At 46.9% G+C, this 27,452-nt stretch overlaps 1 protein-coding gene across 2 annotated transcripts in view; it reads right to left on the reverse strand.

The window, feature by feature from the left end:
• Positions 1-440: 440 nt before the first annotated feature.
• The window catches only part of LOC309558150 (hydroxyproline dehydrogenase-like), a 44,561-nt gene continuing 17,549 nt past the window's right edge, over positions 441-27,452 (reverse strand). The window contains exons 1-8 of one of the 2 annotated variants that reach the window (XM_082261152.1): positions 20,828-20,981; positions 15,165-15,388; positions 12,193-12,291; positions 11,956-12,061; positions 7,277-7,356; positions 6,757-6,940; positions 3,954-4,168; positions 441-705 (exon numbers count right to left, since the gene is read on the reverse strand). In XM_082261152.1, coding sequence (XP_082117278.1) covers positions 548-705; positions 3,954-4,168; positions 6,757-6,940; positions 7,277-7,356; positions 11,956-12,061; positions 12,193-12,291; positions 15,165-15,388; positions 20,828-20,838 — 1,077 coding nt within the window. In that variant the 5' untranslated portion in view covers positions 20,839-20,981 and the 3' untranslated portion in view covers positions 441-547. Of the gene's footprint in view, positions 706-3,953; positions 4,169-6,756; positions 6,941-7,276; positions 7,357-11,955; positions 12,062-12,192; positions 12,292-15,164; positions 15,389-20,827; positions 20,982-27,452 lie in introns of those variants that run through there. The other variant, XM_082261153.1, reaches the window with a different exon arrangement.

Below are 27,452 nucleotides of genomic sequence, written 5' to 3' on the forward strand. Positions count from 1 at the left end.
TTTTTTCAGGAGGGGAGCACGGAGTGGCACTCTGCATTCACCAGAATAACTCATCAACCACTGGCACATTGATGGCATTTAAAGACTTTATTTTGCACTGTCACTTTATTTAGCATTGTTTATGCAATATTTATTAGAGGATTTGTATATGTGCAAGCAGCACTGGTGTACTTAATTTTATGCATGGCATCCTTGGCTGACCCTCCCCATCAGCGTTGGGGGGTCACATTAGCTGAGGGATGGAGAAAAACTGAAGCAGAAGAGAAACATTGGATTACTAGTCAGTACCAGTGTGCAAAAGTGTGTTTGCTTTGGAAAAAAAAATCACCTATAATGTTGGGTGTCCTCCTTGGATTTGTGGATTTCCCTGCATTATGTAAAAGTATTAGAATCGTTAGAGGTGCCTCAAGATTGTCCATCATTTGTAAAGGGTGCTTTGACTGAAAAAAGGAAACACTGATCTAGGCCATCGTAAGGCTGAGGCTGGGCCTCCATCAGGATATCGGTATTAGTATGACCACTTGGAAGATGAGCGGCTCCTCCACGCTCAGTGTCCAGGCCAGGCTAGCTTGTGCAGCGATCTAGCTGCGCTCTCTAGTCGGTCTCTGTACTCCAACTCACTGTAATTCTCCTTCGGTACCCCGGACAGTCCATGCAGAGCCCCCCAGCAACAGCCGGCAATCACACCTGTCGAGTCACTGTCACCTGAATGTGGAAGGAAAAGAGAAAAGACCATCACGAGGGTATGCTGCATATTGTGTCCACTATTAACCATTAAAAGTTTTACCCCCTTAACCACTTAAGCCCCGGAAGATTTTACCCCCTTCCTGACCAGGGTTTTTTTTGCGATTTTTTACTGCGTGACTATAACGGACAATTGCGCGGTCATGCGACGCTGTACCTAAACGAATTTGATGTCCTTTTTTTTCCCACAAACAGAGCTTTCTTTTGGTGGTATTTGATCACCTGTGCGATTTTTTGAACATGCGCTATAAACAATAAAAGAGAGTCAATTTTGCAAAAATAACAATATTTTTCACATTTTTTTATATGAAATTCCCCAAAAAAAAAAATGTAAAAATCAAAATTTTTTACCATTTTCGGCCAATATGTTTTATGCTACATATGTTTGGTATAAAAAAAAAAAAAAAAAAAAAAAAAAAAAAAAAAAAAAAATCGCAAAAAGTTATCGCGTTTACTAACAAAAGGGAAAGATTTGTCATTTTTGGTGTTTTTTTTTTTTAATGCGTAATGGCGGCAATCTGCGATTTTTTTGCGGGACTGCGACATTGCGGCGGACAGATCGAACCCTTGACTGACATTTTTGACACTTTTGGGGTTACCAGTGACATTACTGCAGTAATCAGTGCTATACATATGCACTGTTACTGCAAAAATGACACTGGCAGGGAAGGGGTTAACTATTGGAGAGGGAGGGGTTAAGTGTGTCCTAGGGGCATGCTTCTAACTGTGATTGGATGTGGCTACTATTGTAACAGCAGAGATCAACGGTCCTACATAGTAGAACCGTCTGATCTCCATTTTTACACAGGGGAGACTGACAGGCGGCTTGTTTACATTAGCCGCATGCCTTTCTCCCTTCCCGCCGAACGATCGCGAGTGACCGGCGGACATCGGGTCCGCCGGTCACACGCACTGACTTGTCTGGGAACGAGCAGGGGCGGGCGCGCGCTCGCCCGCTATTGGCTCACAAGCAAGTGACAGGCTAGTGACGTACCGGTATGTCACTTTCCTGGCCAGGGCTGACCGCCGCAGTATATGTACTTGCGGCGGTCGGCAACCGGTTAAAGAGGAAGTAAACCCTCCTCTGCAACTTTTACCTATAGGTGATCCTATATTAAGGCTTTACCTATAGGTACTGCAAATACCTCCTAAACATGTACCGTTTAGGAGATATTTACCTTTCATGCAGCCAGTGACATCACTGACGCATGCGCTCTGAAGGAACGGCCGCTCATGCCGTTCCTTCAGAGCCCCATGCCATTACTGTCGTCATCGCAGCTCCAGCCAATCAGATGGCAGGATGCCGCAAACCTGGAAGAAGGGCGACAGAACATGTCGCCCATGAGACAGGTAAGCGGTCGGGACTGCGTTCTTAGGTAAGTATCTCATAATGAGCTAGTATGCGATGCACACTAGCTCATTATGTGTTTTTCTTTCAGGTGTTCTTTTTTTTTAAATTCGGAAGTTTACAACCTCTTTAATGACCAGGCCATTTTTTGCGATACAGCACTGCATTACTTTAACTGACAATTGCGCGGTTGTGCGACTCTGTACCCAAATAAAATTGATGTACTTTTTTCCCCACAAAAAAATAGCGACAATTCTGAAAAAAATAAAATAAAAAAACAATATTTATTTTTTATTCACTGACTGACACAGCTCCATGTCTTCAGGCCATTGGTACAGTTCCACACCAGACCTCTGCAAAGTAGTGATCAACCGATATAGTTTTTTAATGCCGTTACCAAAATTTTGGTCATCAGATATCTGTATCGGCCGATATTTTCGGACATTAAAAAGTAATTTTTTTTATTTATTTATTTTTTAGGTACTCCTTGTGGGGGGATCTGGAGGTCTAAAAGACCCCAAACCCCTCCTCGGCACTGAAAAGCATTCAAAACGCCAAGTTTGGCTGTTTTTGAATGCTGTCATTTTTTTTAATTCGGCGACGAGTACCCGGAAGTGATGTCATGAGATCACTTCCGGATGTTTTACATGGAGACCCGGGTCTTCTCTTCAATGGCGATGGTAGGATGCCCGGGTTTCCCGGTGGGACGGGGGACCGGGGCAAGCTGCGGAAGGCGGTGGGAGGGGGGATCTCTCTTTGCAGAGACCTGGCCAGCAGGGGCGGATGGGGGGAGCTGGGACAGCTCGGTTAGGGCTGCCGGAGGAGGAGTGTCTCCAGTGGGGCATGGAACCGGCCTCTGCTCAGACACAGTTTACACCATCCATGCTGGGGGGGGGGCTGCGCTCTGTCCTTGTCTTTATCCTGCACTCAGTAGGTCAGCGGTGGGGACTTTTTACTTCTCTTCACCAGGAATCCTTTAGGCATGTCTGTGGCAGAAGCGGTGCAGCCTTTTCAAGGGGTATCAGACTAACCCGGGGGGCAATTGCCCCCCTGCCCTCTGGCCCAGTCCTCCCCTGATCATAGGCTCTTTACCGTGGTCGGGGATGTGACACACCAAACCAACGATTGCCTCGCTGCGTATCCCCAGGGTGCGAGTGGCTTGTTTTGAAGGATGTCACATCAGGTCCAGCCAAAACAATTATACCACCGCCCAGCCGTCATTTTGCTATAGCCCAGGCAGGAAGTGGTTAAAGCTGAACTCCAGGCAGATAGAATTGACACACAGAAATTCAATTCTGTAACCATTTTCATAAAAAATATTTTTTATTGAAATACAAGTAAGTACCTGGTTGTAACCTGGTATCAGCCTCTTACAGTCCCTGTACAGCGGGACTGGATTGTGAGAGGAAGAAACAACAAAAAGAGCTGATAAAGAAGCATGCTGAAAAGATCAGAGTAACAGAAATATAAGCTCAGTACTGTGGTGCTTCTAATTTCACTGTCCAGTCACAAGCTGGTGGTGGGTCCAGGAGGACCTGGGCTCAGAGAAAGTGGGTAGAATGATGCTAGCCATCAGACTGAAGACATCTAATGGCAGAAAAAGTCCTGCTGGCAAATCTTGCAGCTTGGGAAAATGTTATCCTTTAATGGGCTAATCATTTTTTTATCTTGTGGAATTTTGTTTTTAAGTTTAGGGGTTATGTTGAGGTTAATGGTAAGTGTGCACATTTCTACCTCTGAATCTCCCGCACCAAAAACAAAGAAGCCAGTGTTCAGAGGGCAAAAGCAAACATACCAAGAATTATCATTACTAAGAAGGAAGCAGAGCCTGCTTATGTATCATAGGATTGGATTGGCTCACCTCCATGGAACATGGAGCGACTGCATAGCTCCTCCCATGAGCCCTTTGCCCCCAACAGGGCGTCATATGCGATCATTGGAGCATCATGGCCGCTTCTCCCTGCCCAGTCTTCCAGACACCAGCGAGCGTACTCCTTGTCCCTTTCTTCAGGACCATACAGAGGAGGGAACGTGGCTGGTCCCGTACCCTGGGATAGACCCCTCTCTGATAGGTACCTAATGAGGAAACACAATGTAGTGACATCATGAATTATGTCAGTTGTATCAATTTCCTGTGACATCATTCCATAACTCTTTAGAATGCATAGAACCCTTTACATCAGTCTTTGCCTCAGAGGAGCTTACACTCTATTGTCCCCACCACAGTCACCACCAGTATTAATATATATACTGCACATATATAAAATACTATTATATCTATGACATACTCTACAGTGCTTTACTATTACTACTACTTTACATCATCATTCGACACACACTACATTGTCAAAAGTATTGGGACACCTGCCTTTACATGCAAAGAATTTTAATGGCATCCCAGTCTTAGTCCGTAGGGTTCCATATTACGTTGGCCCACCCTTTGCAGCTATAACAGCTTCAACTCTTCTGGGAAGGCTGTCCACAAGGTTTAGGAGTGTCTATGGGAATGTTTGACCATTCTTCCAGAAGTGCATTTTTGAGGTCAGGCACTGATGTTGGATGTGAAGGCCTGGCTCGCAGTCTCTGCACTAATTCATCCTATAGGTGTTTTATCAGCTTGAGGTCAGGTCTCTGCAGGCCAGTCATGTTCCTCCATCCCAAACTCGATCATCCATGTCTTTATGGACCTTGCTTTGTGCACAGTCATGTTGAAACAGGAAGGGGCCATCCCCAAACTGTTCCCACAAAGCTGGGTGCATGAAATTGTCCAAAATGTCTTGGTATGCTGATGCTTTAAGACAGGGGTGTCAAACTCCATTTCATTGCGGGCCGCATCAGCATTATGGTTGCCCTCAAGGGGCCGGTTATATCTGTAGGATTAGATGTCCAGAGCACCCTACACCTCCTTACACCCTTATATGAGATGTCAAGAGCCCCCTCCTACCATCAAAAGTCAAGAGTTTTGCACCCTTCCTTACATCACAATGCACCCCCTTATCTTGTGCTGCTGCCAAGAAGAAAATGCAGGTGGATCTGGGAAGAAGTGCAGGGTCTGGAGGAGAACCAGAGGAGGGCTGGAGTCAGCTTCAAGAGTCTGCTGAATGCTGAGACCAGGGGAGGGAGAGGCAAGGTGGTGTTGCGGCTGCACAGAGAGGTGCAGAATCTGTAGGAGTTCTGCCCTCCTCTCTGCTGCGAACTTTTGAGAAGAGGTGGTGCAGGATCTAACAAAGGAGTTCTGTTCTCTCTGCTGCCGACTACAGAGACAAGGTGAAGACAGAGACAAGGGGGGTGCTACAGGAGAGGTGCGAGGGCCACATGAAATAGCCTGGGGGGCCACATTCGGCCTTGTGTTTGACACCTGTGCTTTAAGAGTTCCCTTCACTGGAGGGGCCAAGCCCAACCCCTGAAAAAGAACCCCACACCATAACCCCCCCCCCCCTCCACTAAATGATTTGGACCAGTGCACAAAGCAAGGTACATTCAGATGACCACCACCAGCATCACCCGCACTCTCTCACTCCTTCCAGATGACCACCGCCAGCATCACCAGCACTCTCTCACTCCTTCCAGATGACCACCGCCAGCATCACCCGCACTCTCTCACTCCTTCCAGATGACCACCGCCAGCATCACCCGCACTCTCTCACTCCTTCCAGATGACCACTGCCAGCATTATTCGCACTCTCTCACTCCTTCCAGATGACCACCGCCAGCATCACCCGCACTCCCTCACTTCTTCCAGATGACCACCGCCAGCATCACCCGCACTCCCTCACTCCTTCCAGATGACCACCGCCAGCATCAGTCAGACTCTCTCACTCCTTCCAGATGACCACTGCCAGCATCATTCGCACTCTCTCACTCCTTCCAGATGACCACCGCCAGCATCACCCGCACTCCCTCACTCCTTCCAGATGACCACCGCCAGCATCAGTCAGACTCTCTCACTCCTTCCAGATGACCACCACCAGCATCATTCGCACTCTCTCACTCCTTCCAGATGACCACCGCCAGCATCATTCGCACTCTCTCACTCCTTCCAGATGACCACCGCCAGCATCATTCGCACTCTCTCACTCCTTCCAGATGACCACCGCCAGCATCATTCGCACTCTCTCACTCCTTCCAGATGACCACCGCCAGCATCACTCGCACTTTCTCACTCCTTCCAGATGACCACCACCAGCATCATTCGCACTCTCTCACTCCTTCCAGATGACCACCACCAGCATCACCCGCACTCTCTCACTCCTTCCAGATGACCACCACCAGCATCATTCGCACTCTCTCACTCCTTCCAGATGACCACCACCAGCATCACCCGCACTCTCTCACTCCTTCCAGATGACCACCACCAGCATCACCCGCACTCTCTCACTCCTTACAGATGACCCGCACTCTCTCACTCCTTCCAGATGACCACCACCAGCATCACCCGCACTCTCTCACTCCTTCCAGATGACCACCGCCAGCATCACTCGCACTTTCTCACTCCTTCCAGATGACCACCACCAGCATCATTCGCACTCTCTCACTCCTTCCAGATGACCACCACCAGCATCACCCGCACTCTCTCACTCCTTCCAGATGACTACCGCCAGCATCACCCGCACTCTCTCACTCCTTTCAGGTGACCACCGCCAGCATTATCCGCACTAGCTCACCTCTCCCAGCTTTCTCGGAAATAATCCCACACTTCCACATGGCGCTCCACGTCACTCCCTGTGGAGCGGATATACTCCAGAGCCACAGGAAGAGCCTCTAACAAACGAAGCCCCCATAATTCCAGGGGGACTCTCTGTACCGCAAGAGCTGTAAATAGGGCCGATGCCAGAGATCCAAGGTACCCTGCAGGAGAACAGAGAGAGAGAGGAGGATGAATATATGAAGAGAGAAAAGTATCTGTGGATGAGGAAAACTAGGTGGACACTGAAAAACACCAGTATCCTGTCCAGAGTTTTTTGTAGTTCACTGACCCAAAATTTACCCCCTTTTAGGCAACATCTAAATGTGGGAAATCAATCACGCTGCACTATGTGAGACCATCCTAAGTTTACTATAAATTCAATATTTGTACAAGTGCTGAGAATGGGAGTGCGGAAAGCATAATACAACTCATCTTTTCTATATAGATTTATGGTAACTGGAGGCACAACTGTAGCTAACTTGATCCTGGTGACCGACCTGTGGGGTGGTTGTGGGTCATTTTCCCGCTTTCCACGCTGATGGCGACCAGAAGAGGCAGCTCGGATGGTCGGGGAAATCTGGGAAGAGAATATAGCCCCCCAAAAAATTGTCTTATTGTATATACAGTATGTGTAACACTTATTAACCACTCACATAAAACAAGGATCCACTGCAGGGAGTACCAAGGAAGCAATTGCAAACATTAAAATACAATAGAAGTGCCAAGCCAAAGGCAATGAGTACATAAATAAACAAGCAAAAAGTTGGGGGAGCAAACCCTGAACATGTATTTCTAAAGCTGGTGCAGCTATTAACCAAGCGACACGTATATTAAAAAAGAATAGCGCACACATGCAAAAGAAATGACTATCAAATATGGAGACAATCCATGTCGCTTGGTTCATAGTTGCACCAGCTTTAGAAATGCATGTTCAGGGTTTGCTCCCCCAACTTTTTGCTTGTTTATTATGTATTCATGCTTGAGCACGATATGGCCATATGGTGGGACCAAATCCCCATTTTTATTTATGGATTGTCTTCATGTTTGATAGTCATTTCTTTTGCATGTGTGCGCTATTCTTTTTTAATATGAATGAGTACATAAATGCTTTAAAATTGCTCTTCAGCAACATCACAAAGACACACAAGTCTATGTCAACACAAAAAAAGGGCTTAAAGGTCTAGAAAGAGAACATACACTCAAGGACACTCTGACAATAAAGTCTTCATATACAGTACTGTATTCAGATGTACCTTAGTGAGCAACCCCATGTGCTTACTATGCAGCAGAACAGCCGCTCGGCACAGGATCCAGAAGACATCAAGGACTACTATAGTTGTGGTGGCTACTACAGTGATTCTCCTCTTCCCCAGAGATTGTTTGGGTATGGAATATGTATAATTATGTTGGTCCAAGGTGGACCCATGTAACTATGCCAAAATATCCATACCTGGAATTCAGCTTTCAGCCCTGATGAAGGAGAATATTGTGTCCCCTGGAATGCCTTGGCTGTGCCCTGGAATGGCTTGTCTGTTGTGATGTTGCTAAAGAATTATTACAGCTTTTTTATACTATACACGTCACTCCTACAAAAAGGCATAGCACATGGAATCTGCAAAGAAACACGGTGGGAAGGGTCTCATGAATATAGCAAATCAGATTCCAGATACTCTGTTTGAAAACAGAGCTAAGCCAATCTACACCCCAATATTTCTCACCATCCCTCCCTACTCTAACATAGTCTGCAAAACCACCACTCTTTTATTATTTTTTTACAGTGATGTGAACTGATGGGAGAGGATAAATATTTGCAGCAATCTTCAATAAAAGTTATTGTCTGGCCTGTTGGGGTTCTGCCCTGTCTGGTGAGGTTTCCAGTTTGAAGAACTCCTTTTCTGGAGCCTGGCCCCAGCTGAGAGCCTATTACAAGGCCTAAGGAACTCACGAGAGAGGTCCACAGACAAGGATCATCTTTAGAAGAAAGAGGAGGGTGGCTACTCAGAGGGGACATCGCTAGAAGTAAAGTGGCTACTCATAGAGAGTATCTCTAAAAGAAGAGGGAAAGTGGCTATTCAGAGGAAGCCTCTCTAGAAGAGGGAAATTGGCTTCTTATAGAGAGTATCTGTAGAAGAAGAGGGAAGGTGTCTACTAAGAGAGAGTATCTCTAGAAGAAGAGGGACAGTGGCTATTCAGAGGGAGCATCTCTAGATTAATAGGGAGCATCTCTTGAAGAAGAGGGAAGGTGTCTACTCATATAGAATATCTCTAGACTAAGAGGGAAGGTGGCTTCTTAGGGGGGTATCTCTAGATGAACAGGGAATGTGGCTACTTATAGCGAGCATCTCTAGAGGAACAGGGAAGGGGACTACTCAAAGGGAGTATCACTAGAAGAGGGAAGGTGGCTACTCATAAAAAGGATCTCTAGAAGAGGAAAGGAGGGAGCATCTCTAATAGAGGTAAATTTGCTTCTCATAGAGAGTATCTGTAGAAGAAGAGGAAAGGTGTCTACTCAGGGGGAGCATCTCTAGAAGAAGAGGGAAGGTGGCTACTCATATAGAGCATCTCTAGAAGAAGAGGGAAGGTGGCTATTCAGATGTAGCATCTCTAGATGAATAGGGAGGGTGGCTACTCATAGAGAGCATGTCTAGAGGAAGAGGGAAAATGGCTACTCGGAGGAACCATCTTCAGAGGAGTCCACTATGCCGTAGAATGTTCAGGAGAAGCTGCTGCTGGATGGACATGGCATGGGGACCACATTGCCCAAAATGTAAAGGTTCAGTGACTGCCCTCATGTATAGGGTCACTTCAACCAAACTGACTGCTTCTGCTCCAAAAGACCAATTACGAATGGAAGGCTGCTATCAAAGAAATTTGAGCCACCATTGATTTTGCTGTTGCAAAGAGGGCCTGGGATTTATATTTTGCAATTTCTGGGTATCCTGTGCCCTACCTTCCCTTCATAAGCCCATTGAGCACCTAAACTATAGAAAAGACTAAAGTGATTGGTGTCCACTGCCCAACTTTTCTCAACTTCAAGCCAAGGCTCCGCTCTGAGATTCCAGAAATGCTATTCTACCACGTTGCTTGGGGGTCATCCTACCCTGCCCATGGGTGGGGGGTGCTACACAGCTATAGAATAAAATTAAAGTGGAGCTTTTAGTATTAACTAGTGCAGTTGTGTGCTTAATAAAAATAATTGTATTTCAAATTTAACTAGAATAGGTTATTTTGCATGCACATATGCTCACAAGAGGGTACAGCAGGATGGGCAGAATGATAGCCTTAACAGTGCGATATTGTTCCTTAAGTGTCGGTTCACACAATGGCGATACGACTTAGGGGGCGACCTGTGAAGTCGCGTGCACCGCGACTTTGGCGCGACTTGTACGGACTTCATAAAATGAATGTCTATGCAAGTCGCTCCAGGCCGCCCCGAAGTAGTACAGGACCCTTTTTCTAAGTCGGAGCGACTTGTGTCGCTCCTATTAGAACCGTTCCTGTACCACACAATGGACCGCAACGGTGCACGACTTGTCAGGCTGACCAAGTCGTACTAGTGTGAACTGGCACTTAGTGTCCGATTAGCAGGCAGTGGGTGTTTTCCTGACTACGCACTGGCTGTGCTGTCTGGCAGGGATGAAGGGATCACACAAAATTACAAATCTTTTGGCAAGTAAAATAATGTATGTATTTCAAAGCTGCTTGCCTTGCAGTTATTACCTTTGACCTCCCACCGGTGCTCTGAGATATACAGGCTCATCAGCACAAAAATTGAATTAACTCACCCCTAATGTGATGGCTGCAACTGCTTCTCTTTGGTGAGGTGTGTGTTGTTAGCTGGTATTGATGATGTTGCTACTCGCAACTGGTTTTCCAGGTTTGCGTCGGTCAGTCTGGAGCACAGTCGACTTTGTGGTGGTAAGTTTTGAAAAGAACTGCTGGCAGGTACTGCTGGTGGGTATAGCTGGCTGGTACTGCTGGTGGGTACAGCTGGCTGGTACTGCTGGTGGGTACAGCTGGCTCTGGCTGGTACTGCTGGCTTGTACTGTGCTGTGGGTACTGCTGGCTGGTACTGCTGGCTCAGGCTGGTACTGCTGGCTTGTACTGTGCTGTGGGTACTGCTGGCTGGTACTGCTGGCTCAGGCTGGTACTGCTGTGGGTATTGCTGATTCAGGCTGGTACTGTGCTGTAGGTACTGCCTTGGGTACTGCTGACTCAGGCTGGTACTGCTGGCTGGTACTGTGCTGTGGGTACTGCTGGCTAGTACTGCTGGCTCAGGCTGGTACTGTTGTGGGTACTGCTGGCTGGTATTGCTGTGGGTACTGCTGGCTGGTACTGTGCTGTAGGTACTGCTGGCTGGTACTGTTGTGGGTACTTCTGATTTTGGCTGGTACTGCTGTGGGTACTACTGGCTCTGGCTGGTACTGCTGTTGGTACTGCTGGTTCTGCTGTGGGTACTGCTGGCTCTGGCTGGTACTGCTGTGGGTACTGCTGGTTCTGCTGTGGGTACTGCTGGCTCTGGCTGGTACTGTTTTGGGTACTGCTGACTCTGGCTGGTACTGCTGTGGGTACTACTGGCTCTGGGTACTACTGGCTCTGGCTGGTACTGCTGTTGGTACTGCTGGTTCTGCTGTGGGTACTGCTGGCTCTGGCTGGTACTGCTGTGGGTACTGCTGGTTCTGCTGTGGGTACTGCTGGCTCTGGCTGGTACTGTTTTGGGTACTGCTGACTCTGGCTGGTACTGCTGTGGGTACTACTGGCTCTGGCTGGTACTGCTGTGGGTACTGCTGGTTCTGCTGTGGGTACTGCTGGTTCTGCTGTGGATACTGCTGGCTCTGACTGGTACTGCTGTGAGTACTGCTGGCTCTGGCTGGTACTGCTGTGTGTGCTGCTGGCGGGAAATGCTGGCTAGCAGCGGCGATGTTTCCTGTATTGGTCACAGGCGGAGTGCATTTGATATCACTCCGCCTGTGACTCACTTGACTGTCAGAACGGAGCAGGAACTATACAGGAAGCATTGGCTCCATTCTGACAGATCAGCTGAGAGACACAGACTCAGCTGCACGGGGGGCCGGACCAAATGACTTTGAGGGCCGCATACGGCCCCCGGGACGTAGGTTCCCCACCCCTGATTTATAGCAATAACATCATGTGACACAGCATTAATAATACTGACCTGAGCCCTATACACATGGCTCTCATCGCTGCTCCACATCCGGTTGCTGAAGGGTTAAATGGAATGCGATATCCTCCAGGTTCCCCAGGACGCAACTGAGAGGTTCCTGAAAAAAGGATATAAGTTTTAAAGGATCAGTCCACCCAAAACGGTTTTCTTATTGTTTCATAGGTGCTGGAGAGTTAAACCACATGAGGTTTGGGATGGAGGCTTGGCAACGAGGTGACACCAACTTACCCAGAATACTGGTAGGTCCAGGCTTTCTCCCCTCCATATCAGACATGGCAGACACGTATCTCTTAGCGAGCTCATGGTACAAGTCCTCTCCCAGCTTTCCTGCAAAAAGCATTTTGGAAAAAAGAGACTGAGAATCGCGGCATCCTTCGTACATGAATACGGTCTCTAGTGATGGATTCCTTCTCTTTAACCTGCAGCCTAGGAATTACTACTCGCAGCATGCCATCTAACACCCAGCTCTAGCCAAGAACCAATCAAACCTCCCCAACATGGACACAGCAATAAAAACCCAGCAGAAGGTCTAACCCTTTCCCATTTTATCTAAAGCAAAAAATAAAACCTTGAGAGTCTCCCTTGTATTGCTTCCTTTCTCTGGAACTCCTTTCCTCACATCCTAAACATAAGATATCCTATATTCTACTGCTTCTGTTCTACAACTACTTTATCGACCACCGTATTGTATCTCTACCTTCTCTATTTAGTGTTCTTTCACACCTCCAGTAATGAATACTGCCCTCTGAAAAACAATCCATGTTGGATCACTTTTCAGAGGGCGTTATAGCAGCAGATGAGAGATGTTCAGGAGGTGTTACTGCCACCTCCTGATGTTTTTTTTTATTGTCAAATTGCAACATTTAATTGCAGGACCATAACACAACTGCAAACCAATCGTTTGGCTCGCAGTTGCAGTGCGGCCCCTGTTAATCTCAATCTGTGAGTTTGACAGACAATGCCGCCTGTTCAAAATCTGCAGCTGAGATAAACCGGCTATAGATGATGTGATTTTCTTCGAGAGAGGAAGAAACTGTGCGGAATGTTTGCCACAGGTTGCAGGAATGAAAATCACTTGATTTCTCCATCAACACAGTGTTGATGGGGAAATTCCTCCCTGTGTTCTCCTTGTGAAGGGGGGGGGGGGGGGGGTTACACACAGTGGTTATTGCTAGTGGCTGTAGCCACTGACAATAATCACATGAAAAATCCAACATACTGGTTGTACCCAAGTTGATCGATGATCATGGGTACAATCAGCTTTCCCATACATGGTTCAAATCTCAGCCAGTCCCTGTTGAACCGGCTGAGATTCAAGCTGTCTATGGCCAGCTTTAAAAATGCCATGGCGGCAGCATGTGTACAGTCCTGTCAGACTGGAATGATGGAATACCACTTAGCAGCCGGGGGTGGCTGGAAGGGGTAAAAACGTGGCTCAGCCTCCTGTTTTTACTGCCCCCCTGGCTGCCCATATGAAAGATCCCTAAGGCTGACCATACATTATACAATTTTCTTCTACAATTTTCCTTTAAGCCTCGTACACACGCAACGAATTTCCGCCGACCGGTCGTCCGTCTTTTGTCCAGAGTGGTGTTTGTTGGTTGGAATGTGCTCTAGACTGCACACAAATTTTCCCGTACGACAAAATTCTACTTCAGAAGTGATGTCATGTGTTGGTTTGCTTTCTTTGTGTTCTTTCTTCACTGAGCATGCCCAGTCTTGCTCATTAGATTTTTCCCTGTCCAAATCTGTACTGACTGCACGAAAATCGGCCGTGTTTTGACGGAGGCCAAAAACGTTATAGCCTGCACACCAGATTTTTTTCGGCCGAAAAGTCGGAGTCGGTTGTCGGAAGCATCATACTAACAAGCCGAAAATCGGCGGATCGGTCGTCGGACGAAAATTCCCGGCCGAATTTCGACGCGTGTATACGAGGCTTTAGACTTACCAAAACCCTTTAATATGAGGTCAAACCTAAACACATTCAGTTTGTATGCAATCAGGCAGGTCCTTGCACCACAAAGCTGAAGGTAAATCTAAAGGAAATTGAATAAGACAATTGTATAATTGTATAATGTATGTTTATATATATATATATATATATATATATATACAGACACTTTATTGCACCGACACTTTATTGCACCTTTTTTGCACTATATTTTATATTATGGACTTTATGTAATCTAATTTTGCACTAGCACTTTATATTGTTTATTGCACTTATATGCTTAAATTGCACATTAATTTAAAGCAGCTCTTTATTTACATAATTTTAGTATTTTGACTTTCTTAGCACCTTGCATAACAGCAGCAGCTTCTTTACTAATTTTGTGCATTTGCAGCACATTACCTGTCACCATAGCGCGGGTTTATTAACATATTTTTTCCCATAATGTATGGCCAGCTGAAGATTAAAGTTGGGAACAAAAATTATTTCAGGTTCCTTTCACACGGGCTTTCCGATCCGATCCGCCTGTCAGTTTTTGAGGCGGACCTGATCGGATGCTCCATGCAGCCCTATGGAGCAGCGGATGTCAGCAGTGACATGTCCGCTGACACTCGCTGCTATCCGATCCGATCCTGTCCATGAAATCCGGACGGATGGAAACCCAATTTTCCATCCGTCTGGAAGATCGGATTGGATCGGATGAGAACGGACTGGCGGTTCGTTCTAATCCGATCTCCCCATAGAGGAGAGCAGGGATCTGACAGCTCCGTCTCTGCACACAGAGCGGAGACAGAGCTGTCATCCGCCTGCTCAGCGGGGATCGGAGGATCGATCCCCTGCTGAACAGAACGGACTCTGTCGGGCGCACCGCCTGTGTGAAAGGAGCCTTATAGCCTAAAAAAATATATAACTGACTTTGTGCACCAAATGCCCTTGCAAACCCAAGTATTATTTTGTAAAAGTATCCATGACATCGTCACTGTGCTGTACATGTGCAGAGAGCAGAGCTGTGGGAGGGACACAACAGGCTCCACCCACTACAAGCTGCCTGCAGAAAACTACAGGAGGGGGCGGAGACAAGACCAGTCACCCTGCACAAGGAGAGAGAGCAGCAGTGAGCGGTCTTTATTACAGGAAGTTCCTGCACAGAGGGAAAGTTTATTATTTCATGTATCTGATCTGGCATTGTAACCGATGTTACCATCAGATGTTGGTGTCATGTAAATGAATAATACAATCCTCCCCTCACCTGTGGCCAGGCTCTCGGCGGTTGCTAAGTGGAGCACAGTGTCATCGCTGACCGGCCAGTCTGGTAGAGATGCAGTTATTTTCTGGAGTCCTCCCAGATCTGTCAGCTCCTTGTGAATTTGGGCTCCTGATTTGCAGTATTCCCACAGCTGGTTCCTGTAGCCCAAAGCGTCCCCTGCGGCACTCAGCAGCATGGCCGACACGTACAAGTTGCTGGATGGTGCGCTGGAACACACAAAGCAGGGCAGGTTTAGAATTTTACAACTGTGGAGGGAATGAATCATAAATTGTGGGCTTTCATGCGGTGCCATCTTAAGAGCATTAAAGGGCCCCGGGCAATGCAGTGCACTGGGGCCCCGCCTACACAATCACCCACGAGAATAAAATTTCAAATTATTGATGAGGCGATATTTATTGGTACAGCAGTGCCAGGCCAATGACAACTTCCAAGTTGGGCGGCTGGGTCCGGTGAGCACACACACGGACGGGAGTCAGACTTGACTGCCCTGTGTGTGCCTCTTCCAGTGTGTCGGACAGGCATTCCTGCAGTTGTGGGCTCCCCCTCTACAGCCCAAGTGGCCTGACAGCAGCGCAGGGCCAACAGGCGCTTTCCACGTGCTAAGTTCAGCGGCGGGATTCACACGGGAATCGGGACTAATGCTTGGCTGGGTTGCTGGGCAGGTGGGGCCCCCGGGCAACTGCCCAGCGTGCCCACTTGGTAAGATGGCCCTGCTTTCAAGGAAATTTTCCATAAATGCTGTACATTGGCCTGTGTTCTAGTTTAGAGGGGAAGAATTAAAGCTGAAGCTTAACCACTTGCCGACCGCCTAATGTACATGTTCTCCCACAGGACGTAACATACCTGTACGTCAGGGCTCGACAAACCCCAGGCGCCAGGTTGCATTGGGCTGCAATGCAAGAGGTGTCTTGTCCCCGTGCGCCCCCCCCCTCCCCACCAAAACAGGTGCGCGGACTAAGAACGCCGCGCCGGGCGGTAATTGAGTTCGCAGCTTTGCAGCCTTCTGGAGTGAGATGCTTCTATCAGGGAACTGGCGCCCTCTTGTGGTGGCTGAAGGTGTGACAAGCAGTCACTAACAGCGCTGAGTGTTACCCCTGCCTGTTCTCACTGCCTGCCCATCTCCTTCCCAAGAGGAGAAGAGACTGAAGTTGTTGCAGCCTTCATCTGGCGCTCTTTGCTTTATGGTAAGTGGGCAGGGACAGTGGGGTGGTTGGTTGGAATTCTATTCACACCCTCACAAAAGATAGTTAATTATTTTTTATTTTTTATTATTAAAATTTATTTTTTGTTATTTTTCATCATCTCCCTGCCATGCCACACAGCCAAAGGCTGTCGGTTTTTCAGGCAGACCCGAATGGACTCTCCAGTCTTCTCTATGGAGCAGCGGATGTCGGCTGACAACTGCCCCCATCTGATCCTGTCTGCCAATAACAGAAGGATGGTGGTCCTACTTTCCATCCGTCCGACGAATCGATTCAGAAGACATCGGATTGAAATGGACAGGCAGTCCATTTCCATCCGACTGCCCCATAGAGGAGAGTGGGACTGTGTCAGTGTTCGCTCTGCATAGCAGAGTGGACAGGACCGGTCGTCCGCAAGGGGATTCTGCTTACCGGAGGAGCACGTGGGAAAGGACCTAAGGTGACATGAGTTACTGGATCTCCTATCTCCTCCAACTTGCTGCACTGTTCTTCCCTAGTGAACTACTGCCCATCACACCATCAAGCCAAGTACACACGGGTCGAATGCCGGGCAACATCAGCCGGTTCAATAAAAACTGTCCGCCATTCGGCCCGGGTGTATGGCAGTCGGTCCAAAAGAAGCCAACCATTCGGCATGCACGAAAAAAAAAACCTGGCTCCTAACTTTTTTATCTGGCTCCTAGATTCCAAGCAAATTTGTCAAGCCCTGCTGTACGTGATTTTGTGCAATAGCCACTAGGGGGCGCACTGATTTGACGGAGGGGAGGGCCAATCAGCGGGTCAGGCTGACCCAATGTACATCAGCCACCCGCGATCCTTCCCGAGACAGATAGGCACATCGCCATTCTATGTAAATAAGGCAGATCGCCATTCTGACAGGGGAGAAGATGGAGATCTTGTGTTTCTGCTAAGCAGGAACAGGGATCTCTGTCTTCCCCCAGTCAGAGCACCTTCCCCACAGTTGGCAAGCACTCCCTAGGGACATATTTAACCCTTTGATCGCCCCTTCCCTGCCAGTGTCATTAGTACAGTGTCAGTGCATATTGTTAGCACTGATCACTGCAATAACCTCACTGGTTCCCAAAAAAGCATCAAAAGTGCAAGTTAGGTGTCAAATTTGTCCACCGCCATTGTCGCAGTCCGGCTAAAAATCGCAGATCGCCGCCATTACTAGTAAAAAATAAAGATGCCATAAAAATAACCCATAGTTTGTAGACGCGATAACTTTTGCGCAAACCAATCAATATACGCTTTTTGGGAATTTTTTTTTACCAAAAATATGTAGCAAAGAAACATATTGGCCTAAATTGATGAAGAAATTTGATTTTTTTACATTTTTTTATTGGATATGTTTTAGAGCTGAAAGTAAAAAATATTGGGTTTTTTTTTTCCAAAATTGTCACTTTTTTATTTGTTTTATAGTGCAAAAACTAAAAACATAATAAAGTACCACCAAAAGAAAGCTCTGTTTGTGGGATGTCCCCTCCTAGTACACATCACCCCCCCAACACAAATTCCCTCCCAATCCTCCCTACTAGCACAAATCCTCTTCCACCTAACCCCCCCCTTACAACACAAATCCCCCTAGATAACCACTCTTAGCACCCCCCCTCCGGATCAATACCTACCCCCCTCCCCAATCCCCCCCCCCGAAACAATACCTACGCCCCTGCCGCCCCCCCAGATCCCCCCTACCAATACAAATAACCTCCCCCCAATTGCCATGCGGCACCCCCCACCTCACATGATACCACAGTGAGGTATCACCCTGCCCACCCTTGTTCTGGCCCTGGTCTGCAGTGACAGCTCCCCAGCGATATAGCTCAGACAGGTTCAGACTAGTATCCAGACATGCCGGTGTTCTGTCAGAATACCGCTACCTATCAGATTCTGCAACCGGAAGTGACGTTCGGACGAGAACAACATACTGCGCATGCGCCCCAACGCGTTCCAATGGGTTTCCTAATGTGACAGAACACAAAGAAGCGGCGGACACCTTACACCCACGCAAGTCTTGAATTTTACATTTCCTTTAGCAGTAAACTCACCTTATATACTGAATAACAGTATTACATTTCTATTATTATTGTATTTTATTTCAGGTACTTGTATAGCGCTGTCAATTTACGCAGCGCTTTACATATACATTGTACATTCACATCAGTTCCTGCCCTCAAGGAGCTTACAATCTAAGGTCCCTAACTCACATTCATACACAGTAGGGTCAATTTTTGTACAGGATCCAAATAACCTACCAGCATGTCTTTGGAGTGTGGGAGGAAACCTTAGTACCCAGAGGAAACCCACGCAGGCACAGGGAGAACATGCAAACTCCAGGCAGGTAGTGTCGTGGTTGGGATTCGAACAAGTGACCCTCTTGCTGCTAGGTGAAAGTGCTAACCACTACACCACTGTGTATTCTAGTAAGTATAGGGAGAAACCTGCAGGTAGAAGGTGGCGACGGCCATCTTGGTGCACCCCGCACTGCTCAGCGACAAACTTGAGTATATAGTGAAATAGACTATTTCACTCAGTCGCGGTGAAATAGTCTATTTCAGTATATAAGGTGAATTTACTGCCAAAATCAGTTTGAAATTCAAGACTTGCATGGGTGTAAGATGTCCGCAGCTGCTTCGTGTTCTGTCATATTAGAAAATGTATTGGAATGCATAGCGGCCATGTTGGAACGCATTGCGCATGTGCAGTAAGTTGTCTCTGTCCGAACGTCACTTCCGGTTGCAGAATCTGATAGGCAGCGCTATTCTGATAGAACACTGGAACTCATATCTATTAGTGAGTTCGGGATCCCACCTGTCCAATCCCACCAGGAAGCCGACACTGCTCTCCGCCAATCATCGGCAGTGAGATGTTTCCCAATCTGCAGCTGCACAGATCCAAGAATGTCTCGCTGCCTGTGATTAGCAGAGGACAGCGGTGGCTTCCTGGCGTGATTGGGCACGTGGGATCTCAAACACACCTAAGCCCATCTCTACTAGCGAGGAGGGATGAGCTCAAGCATGTTTGGATGAGTCTGAACCCATCTGACCTACGCCACCAGAAAGCTGTCAAAGCCAACAGCCAATCATAGGCAGCCTTGCATATGTGCGGCTATGGAGCGGAGAATGCCTCTCCTGCCTACGATTGGCTGTTGGCTTTGACAGCTTTCCTGAATCATCCCTACTAGTGAGTTTTCACCTGGAGCACCTGGTGGTGATGGAGTCCTCCCTTCACAATGACTGTGGGAGCCCTGGTGGTTGCATATGGAAGAGCCCTGGGGCCATCATAACATTTTTTTTTCCAAAGATTTCTGAGCTTGAAAATTTTTTTCTTTTTTACAGAATTCTGGGTTTGGAAATCAGAATTCTGGGTTTGAAAGTCAGAATTCTGGGTTTGAAAGTCAGAATTCTTGGTTTGAAAGTTAGAGTCTGGGTTTGAAAGTCAGAATTCTGGGTTTGAAAGTCAGAATTCTGGGTTTGAAAGCCAGAACTCTGAGATTACAAGTTTGGACCATGCTAAAATGTATTAAACACAATTCTGAGATTAAAAGTTAGAATTCTGAGTTTAAAAGTCTGAATTCTGAGTTTAAAAGTCAGAATTCTTAAATTAAGACCCGGTTCACATTAGCGCGACTTGTCAGGCGACTTGTCAGCCTGACAAGTCGCGCTCCCTCGCGGTCCATTGACCGCTACAGGACCCGTTCTAATAGGAGCGACACAAGTCGCTCCGACTTAGAAAAAGGGTCCTGTACTACTTCGGGGGGCAACCTCGGAGCGACTTGCATAGACTTCCATTATGTGAAGTCCCTGCAAGTCCCTCTGAAGTCGTAGTGCACGGGACTGACAAGTTGCCTCCCGAAGTAGTAAGGAGTCGTGTCACCCCAGTGTGAACCGACCCTAAAAGTCAGAATTCTGAGTTTAAAAGTCAGAATTCTAAAATTAAAAGTCAGAATTCTGACTTTTAAACTCAGAATTCTGACTTTTTAATCTCAGAATTCTGACTTTTTAATCTCAGAATTCTGACTTTTAATCTCAAAATTGTGTTTGATAAAAATTTTAGCATTGTCCAAACTTGTAATCTCAGAATTCTGACTTTCAAACTCAGAATTCTTTAAAAAAAAAAACAAAATAAAAAATTCAAGCTCAGAAATCTTTGAAAAAAAAAATGTTATCATGGCCCCAGGGCTCTTCCATAGTTGCAATATAACATAGAAGTCAAATTGTTTTTTTCCCTGAAGGGGAATTTTTTTGGGTGGAAGCTACAGTCTCACTCCTAGTGCTGCAATCTACATTGTGATTCAAGTAGAACTACTTATGCCATTCTTTTAGCAAGCTGCTTTTCTTGCAGAGAAATATTTATGGTGCAAAAAAGTTTTGCCTTTAGTTATACTTTAACGTGTGCGCCCAGCTCGGCGTTATCTGTATATATCGCGTCGTTGGCTCTTACTTGGTGTCCATGGCGGGTTTTCTGGATGGAGGAATAAAGAACACTTCTGTTATTTTCTCCTCTGTGAACTCTTCTCTACTCCATGATTTCCTCTCTCAGTGGTGCAGTCAGTGATAGTCCTCCTCTCTCCTCCCCCGTCATGTTGGATTTGGTTCCGGGGTCTCCGCTCTGTAAGGTCAGCACTGGGAGTTTCTATATCAGGAGCCACTCTGGGCCCCCAGCCAGCAAAAAGGCACCGCCACAGGTCAAAGTTCACTAATCAGAGAACACACCGAGCTAATTATTATCCATTCAGCAATAACATGATCTATTGTTATACTCCATGCAGAGTCCGGGGATGAGGAATGAAAAGATACTTTGTATTTATAATTAAAGAAAACACTCTATAATAATAATAATAATGAAAGAGAAGAAAAGATTAATCTGTTAGCAGATCCAAATACTGCACATATACAGTATATAACGGATAGGACTCTATAGGGGTGTGCGCATGTTAACCCTATAGATCCTAAATTAACCCTTTATGTGATATATTTATAGCAAAGGTTTGCATCATACAGGAATCTATGGTTCGCATATAATGCCACATTTGATAGTTTATGGCTCGGTTCACATTAGTGCCATGGCAGACATCGCATGTGATTCGGTGCGCACTGCTCTGAAAATCACATGCGATGCGAATTCAGCCATGCAGATTGTATAGCTGAATTCGCATCATCACAAACACGCACAGAACCCTTTTTTGGGTCCGCACCAGAATTGGATCGCATGGTGGATCACACTTATGCGATCCGATTCATGTCCGAATGTCAGTTCGCACTGCGATATGTGAACTGATCTGGGGGTGTCGTTAATTTTGAATTGACACCCCCAGGGATTCGCATATGGCAGTGTGAACTGCCTGCGATTTGAATGCGATGCGGGAACCCGCAGTAGATTCGTAGGGTTCCCTCATCGCATAAGTGTGAACCAGGACTTAATGCAATTGGCCAACTTGGACACTTATGCGATGCGGGAACCCTGCGAATCTACTGTGGGTTCCCGCATCGCAATCCCAGAGCAGGCAGTTCACACTGTCAGATGGAATCGCTGGTGTCAATTCAAAGTTAACGACACCCCCAAATTAGTTCACATATTGCAGTGTGATCTGACATTCGGACATGAATCAGATCGCATACGTGTCAACCACCATGCGATCCGATTCTGGTGCGGACCCAAAAAAGGGTCCTGTGCGTGTTTGTGCTGAATCAGATGCAAATTCAGCCATACTATCTGTATACTATCTGTATGGCTGAATTCGCAATGCACAGACATCGCATGTGATTTTTAGAGCAGTGCGCTCCGAATCACATGCGATGTCTGTCATCACACTAATGTGAATCGAGCCTTACACTGGGATGGTTGGGAAGTATGTACAGTGTAAATTCAGAATGAACCCTCCGCACACTGCTGTATTCCCTTCACAGAATGTTTGCATAAAAACAGGGATCCTGGGTTCGCAGATATTACAATATGTGCAGTATCTTACAAAAGTCAGTACACCCCTCAAATTTTTGTAAATATTTTATTCTATCTTTTCATGTGACAACACTGAAGAAATGACACTTTGCTACAATGTAAAGTAGTGAGTGTACAGCTTGTATAACAGTGTAAATTTACTGTTCCCTCAAAATAACTCAACGCACAGCCATTAATGTCTAAACCTCTGGCAACAAAAGTGAGTACACCCCTAAGTGACAATGTCCAAATTGGGCCCAAAGTGTCAATATTTTGTGTGGCCACCATTATTTTCCAGCACTGCCTTAACCCTCTTGGGCATGGAGTTCACCAGAGCAGTGTTTCTCAACTCCGGTCCTCAGGACCCACTAACAGGCCAGGTTTGCAAAAAACCTTAAATACATCACAGGTGATATCATTTGCTGCTCAGTGATTTCAGTATTCTGGTCTGCATCTCCCTAAGGTAATACTTAAAATCTGGCCTGTTAGTGTGCCCTGAGAACCGGAGTTGTGAAACACTGCACCAGAGCTTCACAGGTTGCCACCGGAGTCATCTTCCACTCCTCCATGATGACATCACAGAGCTGGTGGATGTTAGAGACCTTGCACTCCTCCACCTTCTGTTAGAAGATGCCCCACAGATGATCAATAGGGTTTAGGTCTGGAGACATGCTTGGCCAATCCATCACCATTACCCTCAGCTTCTTTAGCAAGGCAGTGGTCGTCTTGGAGGTGTGTTTGGGGTCGCTATCATGTTGGAATACTGCCCTGCGGCCCAGTCTCTGAAGGGAGGGGATCATGTTCTACTTCAGCATGTCACAGTACATGTTGGCATTCATGGTTCCCTCAATGAACTGTAGCTCCCCAGTGCCGGCAGCACTCATGCAGCCCCAGACCATGACAGTCCCTCCACCATGCATGACTGTAGGTAAGACACACTTGTCTTTGTACTCCTCACCTGGTTGCCGCCACACACGCTTGACACCATCTGAACCAAATAAGTTTATCTTGGTCTCATAAGACCACAGGACATGGTTCCAGTAATCCATGTCCTTAAGCCTCGTACACACGCAACGATTGTTGGCCGACCGATCGGCCGTCTTTTGTCCAGTGTTGTTGTGTTGGTTGAAATGTGCTCTAGACTGCACACAAATTTTTTCGGCCAACAACAACCAACTTCAGAAGTGATGTCATGTGTTGGTTTACTTTCCGTGTGCTTTGTCTTCTCTGAGCATGCCCAGTCTTGCTCATCTGATGTTTGTCTGCCGAAATCTGTACTGACTGACGAACAATCGGCCATTCTGTTGATGGCCAACAAAAATTTTATAGCATGCGCACCAGATTTTGTTCGGCCGAAAAGTCGCAGTCGGTTGTCGGAATCATCATACTAACAAGCCGACAATCGGCCGATTGGACGTTGGCCGAATATTCACTGCCAACAATCGGTGCGTGTGTACGAGGCTTTAGTCTGATTGTCTTCAGCAAACTGTTTGCAGGTTTTCTTGTGCAACACCTTTTAGGAGAGGCTTCCTTCTGGGATGACAGCCATGCAGACCAATTTGATGCAGTGTGCGGCGTATGGTCTGAGCACTGACAGGCTGACCCCCCTACCCCTTCAACCTCTGCAGCAATGCTGGCAGCACTCATACCTCTATTTCCCACAGACAACCTCTGGATATGACGCTGAGCGCGTGCACTCAACTTCTTTGGTAGACCATGGCGAGGCCTGTTCTGAGTGAAATCTGTCCTGTTAAACCGGTGTATGGTCTTGGCCACCGTGCTGCAGCTCAGTTTCAGGGTTTTGGCAATCTTCTTATAGCCTAGGCCATCTTTATATAGAGCAACAATTCTTTTTTTCAGTTTCAAAACAAAAAAACCCCTGAGAGGTGAGACTTTAAACGGCAAGAACCAGGACTTGAGTATGGGGTATATAAATTTATTACAAAATTTTCATGAAATACAAAAAAGTAAGACAAAGACATGAGAAACATATATCATAAAAGCATGGTCATAAATACGTCTTTGGTACAGAGAGAGTCTGAGATGTCTGGACAGGACTAGACGCGTTTCGGTCAGATTGCCTTTCTCGATAGCCCAGGAAGCGCCAGAGCTCAGACAGATATGCAGGAACTCTGTAAATTCAAGGACGGAAGACCATGTTGGCAGATATGAGATCTTAGCGGGTTATAAAACCTTCATGTATCTTTAAGCACAAGTAGTAAGTGCCAACTTGGCTGGGTCTGTATTGATAGACCTAGAATAATACGTTATACATGCCAGGGCTTAGAGAGGGAAATTCCTTAGTTTTTTCTTTTTTTCAGATCCTCAGAGAGTTCTTCGCCATGAGGTGCCATGTTGAACTTCCAGTGACCAGTATGAGAGAGTGAGAGCGATAACACCAAATTTAACACACCTGACACCTTGTAAGACGAATGAGTCACGTGACACGGGGGAGGGAAAATGGCTAATTGGGCCCAATTTGGGCATTGTCACTTAGGGGTGTATTAACTTTTGTTGCCAGCAGTTTAGACATTAATGGCTGTGTGTTGAGTTATTTTGAGGGGACAGCAAATTTACACTGTTATACAAGCTGTACACTCACTACTTTACATTGTAGCAAAGTGTCATTTCTTCAATGTTGTCACATGAAAAGATATAATCAAATATTTACAAAAATGTGAGGGGTGTACTCACTTTTGTGAGATACTGTACATATTGTAATATCTGCAAAGCCAGGATCCCTATTTTTATGCAAACATTCTGTGAAGGGAGTACAGCAGTGTGCAGAGGGTTCATTCTGAATTTACACTATACATACTTTCCAACCATCCCAGTGTCCACAGGACTGTCCCAGATTTGAACTAAATCCAGGGGTCCTGCTGACCCTCCCTATGTCCCCACCATTATGCTATCATCTGGTGTCTGTAATAAGCCAGACCCCTGTCCAGTGTGTCACCCGTACCCCTCCTACTGACGCCAGGGAATTTTTTGCTCCTTGCTTACCCTGGGGCATTTTGCTCCCTGCTGACCCCAGGGCATTTTTCCCTTACTCTGACAACTGTGGAGTTGCTTTTGTCTTCCACTGATGCTGGGGCATTCTTGCTACCTGCTACACCCTGACGCGCTTTTGCCTCCTGCTAGGGCATTTTGTTTTCTACTGACCCCGTAGGTTGATTTTGCCTCCGGAAGACTCCAGAGTGTTTTTGCCTCCGGCTGACCCCATGTGTTTTTGCTTCCAGAAGACCCCAGGGTGATTTTACCTCCGGTTGACTTCAGGGTGATTTTGCCCTCAGCTGACCCCAGGGTGTTTTTGCCTCTGGATGACCCCAAGGTGATTTTGCCTTCGGCAGGGATGTGCTATGTACAGAGTGCGAAGTTCAGGGGTGCGTTGTATGCAGATTGCAGGGTTTAAGTGTGTGCAGAGTACAGGGTTTAGGTGTGTGCAGAGTGCAGGGTTGAGGAGTGTGCAGGGTGCAGGGTTGAGAAGTGTGCTGTGTGCAGAGGGCAGGGTTGAGGAATGCGCTACATACAGAGTGCAGGGTTTAGCTCTCTTTCACAGCCTGTCCATATCTCACTTCCACCCCTTCTCATCTCTAACCTCTGCACCACTGTCAGGGAAATCCTGTGAGATGTCTGGTGCATAGATATGCGCATGCGCATGGTATTTCCCAAAAACGGCTAACAGGCACACGCAAATTCCAGATCACGCACAGGTGCAATCCTTGTTGGCGCCAGATGGGCTATTTAAAGGGAGCTCATTTCTATATCCTTTGCTGACTGATCTTCAGCTGTGCCCTGTGTCCTGATTGATCCGGCATGTTCTCCCTATTATGAACCTGGCGTGTTCTTGACCTGACACTGGATTCTGCTTTGGTCTTGTCGTTTACCCTTGACCCGACTCCATTCCCGACTCTGGCTCATGACTTGGTACTTCGCAGCCTGGTTGTTGATGACCCTGGCTATTCCTGAGTCCCTGCTTCTGCCTCTGATCCTGGCTCCCAGTACTTGCCCGACTGTCCTGATAAGCTGCCTATCCTGAACCATCTAGCGGAGTGCCCCTTTAGTCTGGACCAGTCCTCTGCACACTACTGCTGTTCCTGCTCATCTGGTTCCACATCCTCCCTTGAGTTGCATTCCCTGCTGCAGGTTCTGCAATCAATACCCACATGCACTCGTGTCCCTCATGTCCCTCGGCACCCTCTGTCTCATCCTCAATGGGGCCAGGGCGGGCGGCCGACCTCTGACAACCATGCTCCCCCAGCCCCTATCACTGAACACATCTCCCTCCACTACATGGTTGGGCTCCACCACTCTCCCTCACTTGCATGGAGATCATTGGTCATTATCTGTGCACCCAGGCATAGAGTGGAATCACAGTGCAGCTTACCACATGATGCCCCATCCCATACTGCACCCGCATCGGCATCTCCACAGTGAGTGCATGGCAGGCAGGGACCTGTAACAGCCGTTGAGAGGAAAGTTATCCTTGTAAACACAGAAGGCAGAAACCTTTACAAGTGACAGTGGGGAGTGGAGAGCGAGAGTTTCACAACGTTCCAACTAAAAAAAAGCTCTGGTCCACATCCAGGTTGTTCCTTCATGCAGGTTTAGTTACGCCACACTTGAATTAAACCTTTTGGTGTTGACATTTTTTTGAAGTTCTTCCATGAGGATTGTTGGAGACAAAAGATAAAAACAAAGTTCTCCAAAATCCAAGGGGGTATAGCTCAGAATTAGAGCATTCTGAGATTGAGAAACACTGGTCTAGGGTAAACTCTAGGTCTCCAAACTTTCTAAATAAATGCCCAATTTTTTGCCCTTTATATTTTAGGGCGGCCAGACTGTGGCCAGTTAGAGTGTAAATTTGGGAGTAAGCATCGCCCCATTTGGTATTGGGGAGGAATAGTGCCACATCATTGGTATCGTTGGGAGGAATAGTGCCCCATCATTGGCATCAGTGGGAGAATTAGTATCCCATCATTGTTATCAATGGGAGGAATAGTGCCCCCTCATTGATATCAGTGGGAGGAGTAGTGCCCTATCATTGGTATCAGTGGGAGGAGTAGTGCCCTATCATTGGTATCAGTGGGAGGAGTAGTGCCCTATCATTGGTATCAGTGGGAGGAGT

Source organism: Pelophylax lessonae (assembly GCF_965119305.1).
Source record: "Pelophylax lessonae genome assembly, chromosome: 6".
Classification (NCBI taxonomy): Eukaryota; Metazoa; Chordata; class Amphibia; order Anura; family Ranidae; genus Pelophylax; species Pelophylax lessonae.